Source organism: Chroicocephalus ridibundus, chromosome 3 (genome assembly GCF_963924245.1).
Source record: "Chroicocephalus ridibundus chromosome 3, bChrRid1.1, whole genome shotgun sequence".
NCBI classification, from domain to species: Eukaryota; Metazoa; Chordata; class Aves; order Charadriiformes; family Laridae; genus Chroicocephalus; species Chroicocephalus ridibundus.
Window position 1 is genome coordinate 34,875,245 of NC_086286.1, and position 13,529 is coordinate 34,888,773.

Genomic DNA, 13,529 nt, shown 5'->3' on the forward strand with positions numbered 1-13,529 from the left:
GCGTGTTGGGCAGCTTGACTAGTTCTCTATCAATCAAGGTTTCCTGTGTGAGGGCTCTTTGTAACAAACAAAAGTTCTGTAATCTAAGGAACTGTAAACAAAAAATGGAGCTCTTTCACATCTGAATTTGCTTTGATTTTTGCAAGGTAAAGGTCAGACCTAGAATAGCAATTTCCATCTGATCATGTAAAGCACAGGACAAGGAGTGAATGAGAAATAGCATGGCTAATGTGACATACAGTGTTTCAGAACAAACTGCAAATCTGGTGAAAAACTTCTTCCATTTTACATTTTGCTGAAATGGCTAAAAGAATTAATTCACAACTTCTTTGCTCAGAAATGTTGGCATGTTTAAGATCAAAGAAAATAATGACTTGGAACAAGTAGTTAGTAATAATATCCCACAAATGTACAGAGGATGGATATACTTCTCCAGATAAGAATCTTGTGGATAAGTTGTAATTGTTTCTGGGTATGTCGTGATTGTCTCTTATCAGTATACAGTAGAGTGTAATTCAGCCAGCAGCTACCAGAACATCGAGCTTGATGTCCTTTCCTTCATAGGTCATAAGAAAGAGCTGAGTTATGAGAAATGCCTAAATAACTGTATTCTTCTTGCACCTTCTTGAGCTGGTAGCCCACCACGGGCAGCCTAGCTGTTCTGCAGCTGCAGCCAACGGGTACGTACATGGGAGGACCAGCAAAAGTGTGGCACTCAATGTGGGCTATGAGTGTGGCCAGCAGGGACAGAGGGTCCCAAAACCATAATCTGGTCCCCATAGCTGCCCAGGTTGTATATGGATGGCCCTGATCTAGCACATGTGCCAGAACACTGAACAACATCAAAATGAATCTTCTTAAAGAATAACTTCCCTGCTGACATGAAATCCCATGGTTGTGGCTTCAGAAATTTCCTGGAAAACTCGTACATCATACCAACATTTAGAATAGCTTTCAGGAAACAATTTTAGAGGGTTAATGGAGTAGCCAGGTAGGAGAGTGGAAACAAAACTTCTGTGGTGCTTTGGTCTTTATTGTACACTTTACTGATGTGAGGTCTTAGCACATATTCCCTGCTATTTGCACAGAGAGAAAAATCAGATCTGTGATAGAGGTGCTTCAGGCCCAACACCTTTTTGTCTTATCTGGGGCAAGGATTAAACTAAACACTGTATGGTGCAACCCTATGCTCATAATATATTGATTTCACCAACAACGGTGTAGTTTTCCTTTCTGTTTTCCATCTCCTCTACTTCTCTTTTGCAGATGAAAGGTCTTTTACTAATACCTTGCAGCAGAAAGATCAAAATTGTTCAGGCTGATACGCCCATATACATTTTTTCGGTTAGTATTCACTTCTTGAATCAAGGTCAAAACCTGATTTATTGTCTAACTTGAAGTGACACACCAGTTGCATGACCTATACACAGCTGAAACAGCAGCAGTTAAGTATAAAACATGTATACTTATTTTTCCTTAGTATTCTTTCAAATGGCATTGATATAAATTCAGTGTACAGTCCAAAATAAATGTTTTTGTGCATTGTTGAGAGTGTTTGTACTGACAACCACAGCCAGAGCTCCACACAGAATGCAGGTAAAACACCCCTTAGTTTTAGAAAACATTAGACTTATTGAATTCATCCCACAGTTGCTGTGTGCACTGCATTCCTAAATGTGACCTGCAAGCACAGGATTTACTGGGCATGCCTGTGTATATTGCTCAGGCACAGTAAGGCTGTCACTTAGAACTGCGAACTGTACATCTGCTTATCTGACAATCCCCAGTAAGAAATGTCGTTGCACTAAGCTTCAGCATCTCTCCTATGCTGTGTGACACTCAGTGTGACTGCACCTTTAGCACCCTTAGATATTTCTTATTGTCAGTAACGTTACGCTATATTGTTCTCAGGCAAGTTCTTAATCTTGACCAGGCATTGCTTTACAAATGTTATGGTCTTATTGCAACTGCAGTCTGCACACTGGTGGCAGCGTATTCCTAATGTCTGAGTTTCATGATAAGCAACCAACTTCAGAAGTGTTTTTCATCCTTTTCGTTCAAGAAGAGCATGAAAAAACTTATCAAAGAGACTTTTTTTTTCCATGAAAGCTCTTGGATGTTGTAGAAATGAATGCTAACAAAGCCTCAAAATGTATGGATGACAAACCACGCCCCTTCTTGGGAGGCAGAGAAAGATCATTCAAATATCAGGTGTGGTTTTATCTAATATTATGAACAAGATAAACAATGCAACAATAATCTCATGTAATCAAATGGTAAAATGCATTTATTAAACATAGGCAAGAATCTGAGTTGGTAGGGGTTTCCTGACTAAGACCCAGCTATATTACTAGTCCACTAGATCAACCAGCGTGTACGGAATATATTAAACTTGAAGCTGCCTTTTTTTTTTTCCAGTCTATTGTACTTGTATATTTGGAAACCAACAGAGAACTTCTAGCCACAATGGTTTCAGAAACTTTTATGGCTTTTGTGCAGCTGACATGAAGGCAACGCCTTCTGTTTCATATGCCATGTATTTTCAGGAGCAAATATACAGATGACTAGTTTCAAAGAAGAAACTTGAAGGAATTGAAGTGTGAGTCTGTAGTTACCCAAAACATCTCACAGAGACTGGAAAAAATAGCTCCACTTTCCAGGTGTGCATTGGAAGTCAGTTAGTTTGAGCCAATATTAAGCCAGTAAAACAATAAACAATACAATGACACAAAGAAAAGCAGCATACCAATGGACCCTTTTACTAAAAATCAACAAACTACACATGCCCTTAATACCCCACACATGCACAAATTTGTAAAGTGATGAAAATAGGACAGTTTGTTTCAATGGGCGAAATTTTCAAAAACCTATTGCATTAGGGTAAGGAGTAAATTGCGCTAAAACCCATAATATACTCTTCCAGACATTAGGGTATTTTCATCTTCTCCTGAGTTTCATTGTGCATACCCATCTTTGCTATTGTATAAGGTACACACATGGTGCCCGGTGACAAACAGGGTGACATGGCCCAGGGGAGGAATAAGAAAGAAGGGGAATATTACTTGTAAGCTGATCCTGAATAACAATGGATGGGTAGTTCTTTTTAAAAAACCCAAATGACAGCATACGCTCCAGTTTGAAAGCACTGAAGCCCGAGTTTGCCAAAAGCTGCAAAGCTGATAAATAAAGCAGTAAAAATATGAACTGGATACTGAAGTCAATTCTAAATATGGTTACTTCAAGTAACTATAAATTTAAGCAGATAAACACAAGACTATCCAGTGAAAAAATGAAAATCTTTGACTGCAAAAGTACAGCTGGAGGGCAGGGCACAATGTTATTTGAGGCACAAGACAATAAATCCCTAGGAGTTTGACTTCTAGGATACACTCAGGTCGAGAAATATATGAGCACCCCGGAGAGTATAAAGTTCAGGGTCACTGAGAGTTTCTTGCAAAATTTTCTGACTGTAGACAAGAATCTGCCATGGTATTTCAAGTTGTTGCCAGCTTGCAGTAAACTATCGTGATAACACTTGGTATCTCATGCTAGAAATACTGTTTTTCATCCATGCTTGCCATATTGCTTTGAAATAGTGATCCGCTTAGCAGGTGCTATCTTTTCTTGCTGGTACTGTGTGATTTGGTGATGTGGAATGTCTTGTAAAATTTACTATGTCCTGTGCTCCAAAATTTGCCCTTTCATTAGAATAAAATCATTATATCTTAAAATGCCTCTTACGGTCTTCTTTACGAAAAAAAAAACCAAACCATAACCCACAAACCTTCATGATATGAACCGAGTGTTAACTTATGCAGAGCTCACCTTCCTCTCTAAGCAGGCAGCTGGTATCAATTGTATCCTGTGCCTCCCTCCACCAATTGAGTTGTATCTGAAGATGAAACGAAAACAGTTAGCCTGAAGATAAATATAAAAGTTGTTAGCTATTCCACTACTCAATGTAGCACTGTCAAAATTTCTTCTTTACTTCATGTGACTCAGTACTCTTAACAAAAGACTTCGCAACATGGAATTCATAAGTTTTGCCACTCAGCTGTATGTGCAGTTACGCTAATGTAAAGGAAGCAATACTCTTTATGAGCACATTGCTGACTTCTGCTAAAATAGCTCTGCTGTATAGAATTGGATGGAGTTATGCCAACAGAAACCCCTAACATACACAGAGGCAATGTTTTCCTAAACATGCACGTCGTACCTCCCCTGCATCCCTGAAACCTGGGTCTGCATTGTCCAGGATCAAATTGCAGCAACTGCATTTGTTTCCCAGGAGAGGTCACTGGGGCACTAAAAGTGCACGTGATATTGCAGTCAGCTGAATGGCTCATCTCAGTTGATGCACTAAAAGCATAGAGCTGAACTGTACAATCAAGTTTCATATGACAAACTGTCAATCAATGAATTAAAAGTCAACCCTGAGTGAACAAAGCAGATACCAGTTTGTGTTCTTCTGGGCAGTTGCAGAAATTATATCTGATAGTTAACATTTCAGCAGTAGCACATCTGCAGTTTTTAACATATTGCAAATTTTTTAATGTATATGGGCAAAAGTTGGGTCTTGTGAATTTTCAGTTTTTCATCATTTCATATACTTCGTATATATGCGGTTAATACATAGATAAAATGATTTGATGTTTTAATAAACATTTTCTGTTTCTGCATGGGCAGGCAGATATACCTGACATACCATAATAAAAAGAAACTCTTTAGGGGAATAAAAACCTGTAGCATAAAGATAGTATTTCTTCTTGGGTGTCTATCTTAAATTTGTGATTAAATATTATGCTTTCTTTGTTTTACTGTCTATCCACTCAGTTGGCCCTCTCATGTTATTTTAAAATAACTGAACCTGCGTACTGAAGAATGCTAACATTACACACGAGATCCAATGAGCCAGTAGGCTCTGCCTTAGCTTCCTAGCTTCAGCTGTAGCTGAAATTGCCTGAGCTGGTGGGAGGAGAGGGCTGTGAGGCAGCAGCAGCAGGGGCCCAGGGGCAGAAAGAAGCCACTGCAGGGATTTAGGAAAGGTAAAGGGGAAAGGGGAGAAAAGAAGTAGCAGGGAGTGAGGAGAAGGCAGAAGCAGCAGCAAACAAAAGGGTTGAAATACACCCCACCAGACCATACATCTCTTTTGCTTGGAACATCAGGAGAGAGCCATGTGTTTGTCTGTATATATTGCAGTAGGCAGATTCATGAAGGTCTAGTCTTCAGAGCAGAATGCTATTCAGTTCACAAGCACGTTGTTGCAATGAGCAGGCATGACAAAAAGCTGAAATGGAGACTGCAACAGCATGGGAAAAGACATCAGAGAATCACAAAGCAGTGCCCAGGTACGCACATCCTGGACTTGACTAACCACTGGACTTCACCTGACACTGTGATCAGATCTCTTCTGCTTTTGCGACTGGAACACAGTGATGGATGTCTTAAGTTTTAGCCATTTACTTGATGAAATATCCAATGCTATTTTTGCTGCTGGGGCCCCATCATCTTGCAGTGTACTCATCTCTTTCCATTCCGTACATACACAAAACTTTGTGCTGCTCACCTTGCCCACAGCTGTGTTTCTTGCTTTCATCACTAGCATATTGCAAGAGATAAAGGGCATAGCTCTATTCAGTGTCGAGGATGCTGGGGCCTTTGTGAGATAAGAGGTTCTCATCTCATATAAAAGGCTTTGTTATTATTTCTGAAGATAACTTGCAACCAAATGATCCCTTCTACAGCATGTAATAAGCAGCAGAAAAGCATTTTTCTTGGTGGTTTTGTATATGTGACAAAATTCTGCCTAAGTTTGGCTGCCCTTTCAGAGCTAGTGCAAAAATATTTTTCCAAGTACTAGATGTCCAAATAAATCAGGGAAGGAAAGCTGCAATATTATGGCCTTGCATTGCTCTGTAATGACTAGCAGGATTCCGTGATGTTTTCATGTTCTTCACTTCAGAAACAGCATTAGCATTTTAAGATGTTACTGTCTTCCACTCTGTATTATTTCCCTTCATTGTAAGGGGCTAGAGCCACTACCTCCTGAACGCAGACACCGTAACAGGTTGTGTAAATAGGCCAAATGTACTTCAGTGTGCTCAGGAGAATCCCCTTTAACCACTGCTGAAGACACCTCAAGCTAAGTCTGGCTGGCTTTCCATGGAAACATACTAAGGATGCTCATGTGGTCTGTGAGCACAGCTCACTTGGGAGGCAGTAACTCCCTAAATTGCTTCAGTTTGTTCCACAAGAGCACATTTCTCTCAAGCCTTGATGCTGTGTATTCATGAAGGCCACAAGTGTGAAGCCTCAGGAGCTCTGCAGTAAGTGTCTCCCCACAAGCTCCCTGCGCTTTCCCACATTATGCCTTCTCCTGAGGATGAAATCTGACAAATCAGAAAATCCTGATCCCCTGTAATCATTGCAAGGTTTACTGCTTTCCTTAATGGTTCTGTCATGATTATGATGGCCCTCTTATTATCCATTGTGTATAACTTCTTGTATAATGCCACTGTTGTAGCGTCTCCTCTGCCATGTTGTTTGCACCTCCTGGCTTGCGCATTCACTTTAACATTCCTAGCAGTTTATTTTTTAATCTATTGAGGGTACCCTCTCCACAACAAATGTCTTCACCCTATCCTTCTTTTGTGATCTGCTCATCCAGCAAAGCCTTTCGATGTACGATATGAGAATTGTGCATTGGCTTTATCCACCTTGGCTGTCTGTATTAACATTAACTGTATTAAGTACGCCAAAAGCTTTTCAGTTGCATCTGTATTAAGCTACAGGGTGCTACAACAAAAGATTAATGGTTTCAGCTGGCCCGTTGACAAGCGGAGAGGGGTCATTACTGCCCTCTTGTTCCAGACAGAATTCCTCTCCTTGAAGAGAGGGTGCACTCCTCAGGCCTCATGACAGGTTGACATAGAATTTATTTTCTTGGCAGAAATAATAGTTGGAATGGAAACTTGCATGTATTGTACAGCAAATCTTTTGTTTCTTTCATTTTTCTTCAGTTAAAAAGGTTAAACATGTTTTCTTGGGAACCTTAAGCTGTTCTCATTCATCCTAGAAACAGAAACTGTTGTAACACTAGCAGGTAACTTTACATTTCCTTTCACTGCTGAACATATAACCCATGATAGAAAGACTGTTTTGCCATTTGTCAGAATAAGCATATTGTGTATTGCATGCTAACTAGCTCTGTTATAGGGTAGGGAATTCCTAAGCTGCTTTCTTAGGTTAACTTAGGCTACTTTTAAGGTATTTCCTCAGTTCTCCTTTACCTTGAAAAATTTCTCACATAGTTTCAGGACATTTTCCTTATTTATACTAATTGTCTGAATTTATTGCTTATCAAAGTTAATTTCTCCTTCAGGATGTGTCTTTTACTGTCCTTTCTGGTGCTCTATTTCCAGGCACAACATTGCTGTTCTAGTCTTGTCTTTGTAGCCAAAACTGTCAGGCTGAATGCATTTGGTAGGGTTTTATGACAAAGACAAACTTTTAAAATGGACTGGTAAACTCCCTTTTATTCATATCTAAAATGAATATTCCAGTCTTTACTGGGAAAAAAAAAATGAAAAGCAACTTAATTCAAATCACTAGTTATCGAGTGTCTCTTACACTAAGTAAGGCCTAAATAAGGAATTTAAAGAAACATTTCCAGAAGAGAGAAATGGTTAATGATCCCCATTTCGTTACCTACCTCTTAAAAAATAGGTTTTATTCTAATTAGAAGTTGCTTCTTTTGATATCATATGGTCATTGCTTACATCTGATCATTTCTCCTATAGCTGTTTCCAGTCCTTCTGAAGAGCTAAATACACTTGATCCAGTAGAAGAGAAACTTCGAAAGCAAATGGAAGAAGAAAAAAAAAGGTATTAATCGTACCTCAAACTTCTGCCATCCCTCAGAAGATAAATTATACTGACAGTATATTCCAGTTAGTTACAATTCTGCACACACAGCTACCCTCAGGGTTTTCTCTGACATTTTCAAAATGTCAGCTTTGTCGTTCCCTAATAGTTTTTAAATTTGTGTGTATGCTCTTGGTTTGTCTGTAAGACGCCACAGTACACAAGCGGGGAAAATTTATGCTTGGGCCGATGGCTATAAATAAATAAAAATATCTTAATGTCCTCCCTAAGGATTAGTGTTAGAAACTTGTTGTTTGAATCCAAATGTATTGTGAACCTTTTTGGTTGATTCAGAAATATCCTGGCTTCCTTGACATAAGGAAAACCTTTGGGCTATGCAGCATTGACTAAGTGTAAATAATACGCAGAATACGCGTTGGTTAACCAATCCTTGCTCTAATGTTGCTGTAGCCAGGAGGATAGAAGAAAATAGATGCAAGGATATCAATTCTAAGTAATTTGCCAGCCTTTATGTTATGTGCAATCTGTGATGGTAAATCTCCAACTATATGTTAGCCAGGAGGCCTCATTAATGAAGCTTCCATCTGAAAGGGGAATCAATCTCAGCTCTTATCTGAATCCAGGCTCTGTCAACCAATTGTTTATTAATGGTAACATCCTGAGAAATCAAAATAAATAACTGATTATTGAATATTTGATTGAACCTGTATTTTAATTGTTAATCAATAGTGATCCTGCTTGAGTGAAGCTCTTATAAAATATGAGATGTCTCTTCCTACCACCACGCTGTCTGTGTCCCCTGCATCTCTGATTATTACATAGTCTTTTCTAGTTTAAATCTGTTAACTGTTCTAGGTAGGATAAAGCTTTGTTCAGATATGTGTCGGAAGATCTGTAATACACCTTCTTCTTCTCATATTAGTTATAAAACAATGTTCAATCACCTGAAAGGGCTGAAGGTAGAGATTGAGCACCTGCAGCTTCTTATGGAAAAAGTCAAGATGAAGCTCCAAAAAGACTTCGAAGTCTGGTGGTCTGAAGAGGCAAAAAATCTACAGGTATGAAATAACTTTGTGTTTCTTTCATCTTTGTGTAAAAGTAACATCTTCAATCATTTCTTAAAGAAGTAGTTAACTGACTAGATAGAAAGGACTGTGAAGGGTGGGATTTTGAGCCTGATTCACCTGTGTTTATGCCAATGTAGATCAGACAAAGCTAATGTGAATTATGCTGATATGAAGCACAAATGAAGCAAAACCCTTGCTTTTTGCTCTATTTTCTGTTTTGACATTCCCCTAAACAACTTGACTGAAAGCCAATAATGGTCCCAAAATGCTGAAAACTCTGATGAAAACCAAAACAAATAGAGGAGACTGGAAAAAACAATCTTTTTTACTGCTAGCAAAACTATGATTTCATCAGGTTTATGACGTGAGTATTACAGGATGGCAGTCATAGCTGTAATATGGACAAATCCCAGGAAACATAATTGTTTTTTAGCTTCCTTTGTTTGCGAAGACTCCAGTAACCTCTCAGCTTTCCTGAGCTCCCAGCGGGTCAGCAGCTCTCAGCACAGAACCTGTGTCCCCTCACTCTCTAGCTGAGGCCCACCACTGCCATCATTGCCTGTTTAAGAACCCAGCAGAAACAGAGTGCTGTAATTTAACGACTTGTGTAAAAACAAACTAAAGAAATGTCATTTTAAATAGTGTATTAGAAGTTTGTAACACAGTCAGTCTGAAAGCTGTACAGTTTCACTAACACAGGAGGCAGTACAAGAGAACGCGGAGGGGAATCAACTGAAACAGCAACTTAGCTTTCTTATGCTCCCCTGCTGACATTTTTTAAATGTCTTCCAAGTAGTGACATGGCATCCCACAGCAAAGCACTGCTATGAAATGCACATCAGCCGAATGAAAAAGAGTGCTGAGTGCAGTCCATCCCATATCATTTATTATTAACTGGAACAGAAGATTTACTCCTTGGGGAAATGTTGTTATAAACAAAGAAGTGTTTAGCCAGTATTTTGTTTAATTCTCATGAGTAAAAATTTAAACTACATTTTTAAGAAAACAGCCTAAAGTAAATACGGAACTTAACACGAGGAACTTAGTTATCCATAATGTGCCACCTAACTAACTAGCTTAACTTCAAGTTATCATTGCAAAATACTTTTCAGGTTAAAATCCCTAACCATATTAGTGGCAAAGAGGATAATGTTTTAGTCACTCTCCTGTATAAATGTTTAGGCTTTTCAAAGCACTGCAAGTAATATTCTTGAATCCACTGGAGCACATTTTCCTCTATCACTTAACAGGAGAGGTCCAGGATTCAGTCTCTCATGATTCATCAGTAGAAGATTAGAAAACTGGAAATCGGGATTGATTTCTTGGATCTTGACCTATCTATACATCTGAGCTCCCTAAGAAACTCAAATCGGCAAGCACATGCTGTTACATATTAAAAACCTGTAACTTGAGCTTAAAAATACTTGAACCAATCCTAAACACTTTTCCCTTTGTTCAGAAGTGTTTGTCCAAGTGAAAAAAATACTGTGTGATTCAGACTCGGTGTTTTCTGAATGAGTCATTGCCTACCTTGGTATTGCTGAGACCTGTAGGCCAACATAATCCTACATAATTTTGTTTTTCAATCTAAACCCAGCAGGAAAAGCCAGAGATGATTAGCTCACCAAATACCGCAACTGTTTATCCCCAGTTTATCAAATCCTCACAACATCTATCAACTAACAGGTAAATTGGTATTTTTTTTCTTCCTTCGTTCCTTCTAAGAAAATGCAGTTCTAGTAGAAGTGCAGTTCACAAGAATGCTTTTGCAAATATCCCACTCAAACATTGCATTTGTAGTTGCAAGAGAAATGACTGTGTAGAAAAGGAATTTTTATCATTCGATTATTTTGCAATCATATTGAAGGTAGCTTATTGTAACTCATTTCTTTCGACTTGGTGGTCTTGGGACCCTGGAAACCTCTCACTAGGGATCCCATGAAAGATATCTAAGAAAAGCAAGCCTATTATCAGTCAGTTTTCCTATATGAGGAGACTATATCTCCTTTGGAGTGTATTCAGGGGGCTGCAAACCAAAAAAAAAGATTAAAAGATGATTTAATATACAGCCTAGATAGACTTGCTGTTGAAGAATATCCTGGTGCTACGTTTATGCAGCATATTATTCCACAATGATATTGCATTTGATATTGTAAAACACTGGTGCATCCTCTACAGCAGAAAAATGTAGTCATCTTGGTTGTTTCATCATCAGTCACTTCTGATTTCAAAACCCCTAATTTAGATTTGTAGTAATAGATCTTTCATAGCCTTCAAGCAAAGTAGAATGCAGGAAAACATACCTGAATGTGCAGATTTCCATATTCGTTGACAATAAATGGAGGTGTTCTCTCTCCTTCCCTCTTCCTCTCCACCTCTCTCTTGCTCTCTTTTTCTCTCTCTCTCTCCCCCTCCTTCTCATTATACAGTTACTATTTCTCTGATGAGTGGCTTTACCTACAATTTTATAACAATACTCTGCATAAATGATGTTTCCTGCTTTGCAGCAAACATATATATCCTACATACCATTAAATAAGGAATACTGGATTTTCTTAAAACCGTCAAATAGATTCTGATTTTTATTGTAAACTTTGGTGTATCTATAGTAAATGCTCAATAGTCAGTACAGAGAATGAATTTCATAGTCCTCTAAAGTTGTCTAAGAAGGCATTTTCAGATGTCCCAAACTGATGAAAACTGACTCTAGTCTTCTCTGCTTCAATTCTTATTCTGTGTTCTCTCAAGACTTAGGCACTATTTGCTTTGCAAATGGCTGGCAGGTTTAAGGCCTAATTTGAGTTGTTTCATTTCTGGTTTTAGGCTGAAGGTTACTTGTCCCACAGAAAAGCCGATGGAACAGAATGTGAGAGCATTTTTGGGCTAGCTTAGCACAAAGTCAGCCAAATTAGCTCAAGCAATCCATGACTGTCACTCTCTTAAACTTTGAACTAAGGACTTCTTGCACAACCTCTCTGCCCTATTGGTCTTGGGAAAAACAGCTTTCAGTTGGTGTGCTCATGCATTGCTCAGGAGAGTGATATCTTTTGCAGTCTAAGCTAGAATTAAAAAGAACATATGATAATGCCCAGGCACTTTCCAGTGCAATGGGAGACTGGCCTCCAGGAGTGGTAATTTCTCCTTTCCCCACCCTAGCTCAGAAGCAAAATTGCATAACTGTTTTCTTTATAATTTTCTTTTAAACTTTTCTTTCAAATGCCTTTACCGTTTGTGTTTATTGCTGGAGGACAGGTCTCAGAAAAGTGTTCTAGGATTTTGAATAGAACAGGGGAAGGTGCCTCGTTGCTTTCAGCTGCCATGCTTACTTCAGAGTCCCGTGCTGCTCCGCACGGTCTCTTGCAAAATATCACGTTCTTTATAATGAACAGTTTCTCTGTGTCTAAGAGAATGATGAACAGTTCTAAGAGTCTAATGAACAGTTTCTCTGTGGACATGTTGACTGAGATTGACTGGATGATCCTTGCATACATATCACAGACACAGAACATTCATCTTCTTAAACCTAAATTGTAGAGGGAGTCAAGATGAATATAGTTTTGTTTTCCCATCTCTGTCAATTTTCTTGCAATGATCTTTTGAAGTTAACTACTCTTTCCTCCTCATAGTTCCAGAAAGTTGACCTTATTTTGTGTTAGGCTGTTTAAGCATATTTTACACAGGTACATTTCCAGTGTGATATATATGGAAGTAGAAACACTATTTCTGCTTTTTGTGAGGCGGGAGCTGCAGGCTTAACATCTTACTGTGCATGAAAATTTACTTTTCCCCCTACTTGAGGCAATAACATTTTAGAGTAAAAGTTTCCAATTTCACAGGCTTTAAGAGTATAAAACAGTAGAATATTTATTTCCCAGGGATTTCTTTGACCCCAGTTGACACAGGAACTTTACTTACCAGTTCCCATGATTGTGTAGGATAAGTCCAAGATACAATTGCTCCTCTCAGTTACATAGTCCTGAGACATAAGTCGTTCTTTGTGTCTAACTCACCTAGAAATCAGCAGTCTCTTTCTCTGAAATGATATGGCTATCTTCACTCAGCAGAATAACCAGTCACAAAACCAGAAACTGACATAAATTATATTTGATATAATGTGGTGTAAATAAAACCTATTTCCAAGATGCAATTCAGTTTCACAGGTGTGTTCAATAGATATAAGATCTAAAACTTAGTGGCTGCATGTCAGAAATCTAAGACTGCTGTTGACAGAGTAAGTATGCAGTAAAACCACTCAGACAAACTCCTGACTGTGAATGGATATAAATACAATTTTCAGGATTAGAAGTAATAAATTATCTATCTCTGCATATAAAGGATACAGGTATGTTCCATAATCTTTCTTGAGTTTTATTTGTGAGTTTGAACAAAATCTTTCGATCTCCTTGTAGTGCATGATTCACGTGGATTGTTATTGTTTGACACACCTTAGTCATGTTACCAGAGAAAATTAAACCTTGGGAAGGGAATGTGATAGCCTCAAATTTTATTTTATATTAAATCAATTTATAACTAAAATAACAGAGAAGGGAAGCTGGTAATCCTTTTGAGGCTTAAGAA

At 38.4% G+C, this 13,529-nt stretch overlaps 1 protein-coding gene across 1 annotated transcript in view; it reads left to right on the forward strand.

Moving 5' to 3' along the window:
- The window catches only part of KIF6 (kinesin family member 6), a 172,156-nt gene that overhangs the window by 148,649 nt on the left and 9,978 nt on the right, over window positions 1-13,529 (forward strand). The window contains exons 17-19 of the mRNA XM_063330983.1: window positions 7,800-7,884; window positions 8,807-8,942; window positions 10,549-10,637. Coding sequence (XP_063187053.1) covers window positions 7,800-7,884; window positions 8,807-8,942; window positions 10,549-10,637 — 310 coding nt within the window. The remainder of the gene's footprint in view (window positions 1-7,799; window positions 7,885-8,806; window positions 8,943-10,548; window positions 10,638-13,529) is intronic.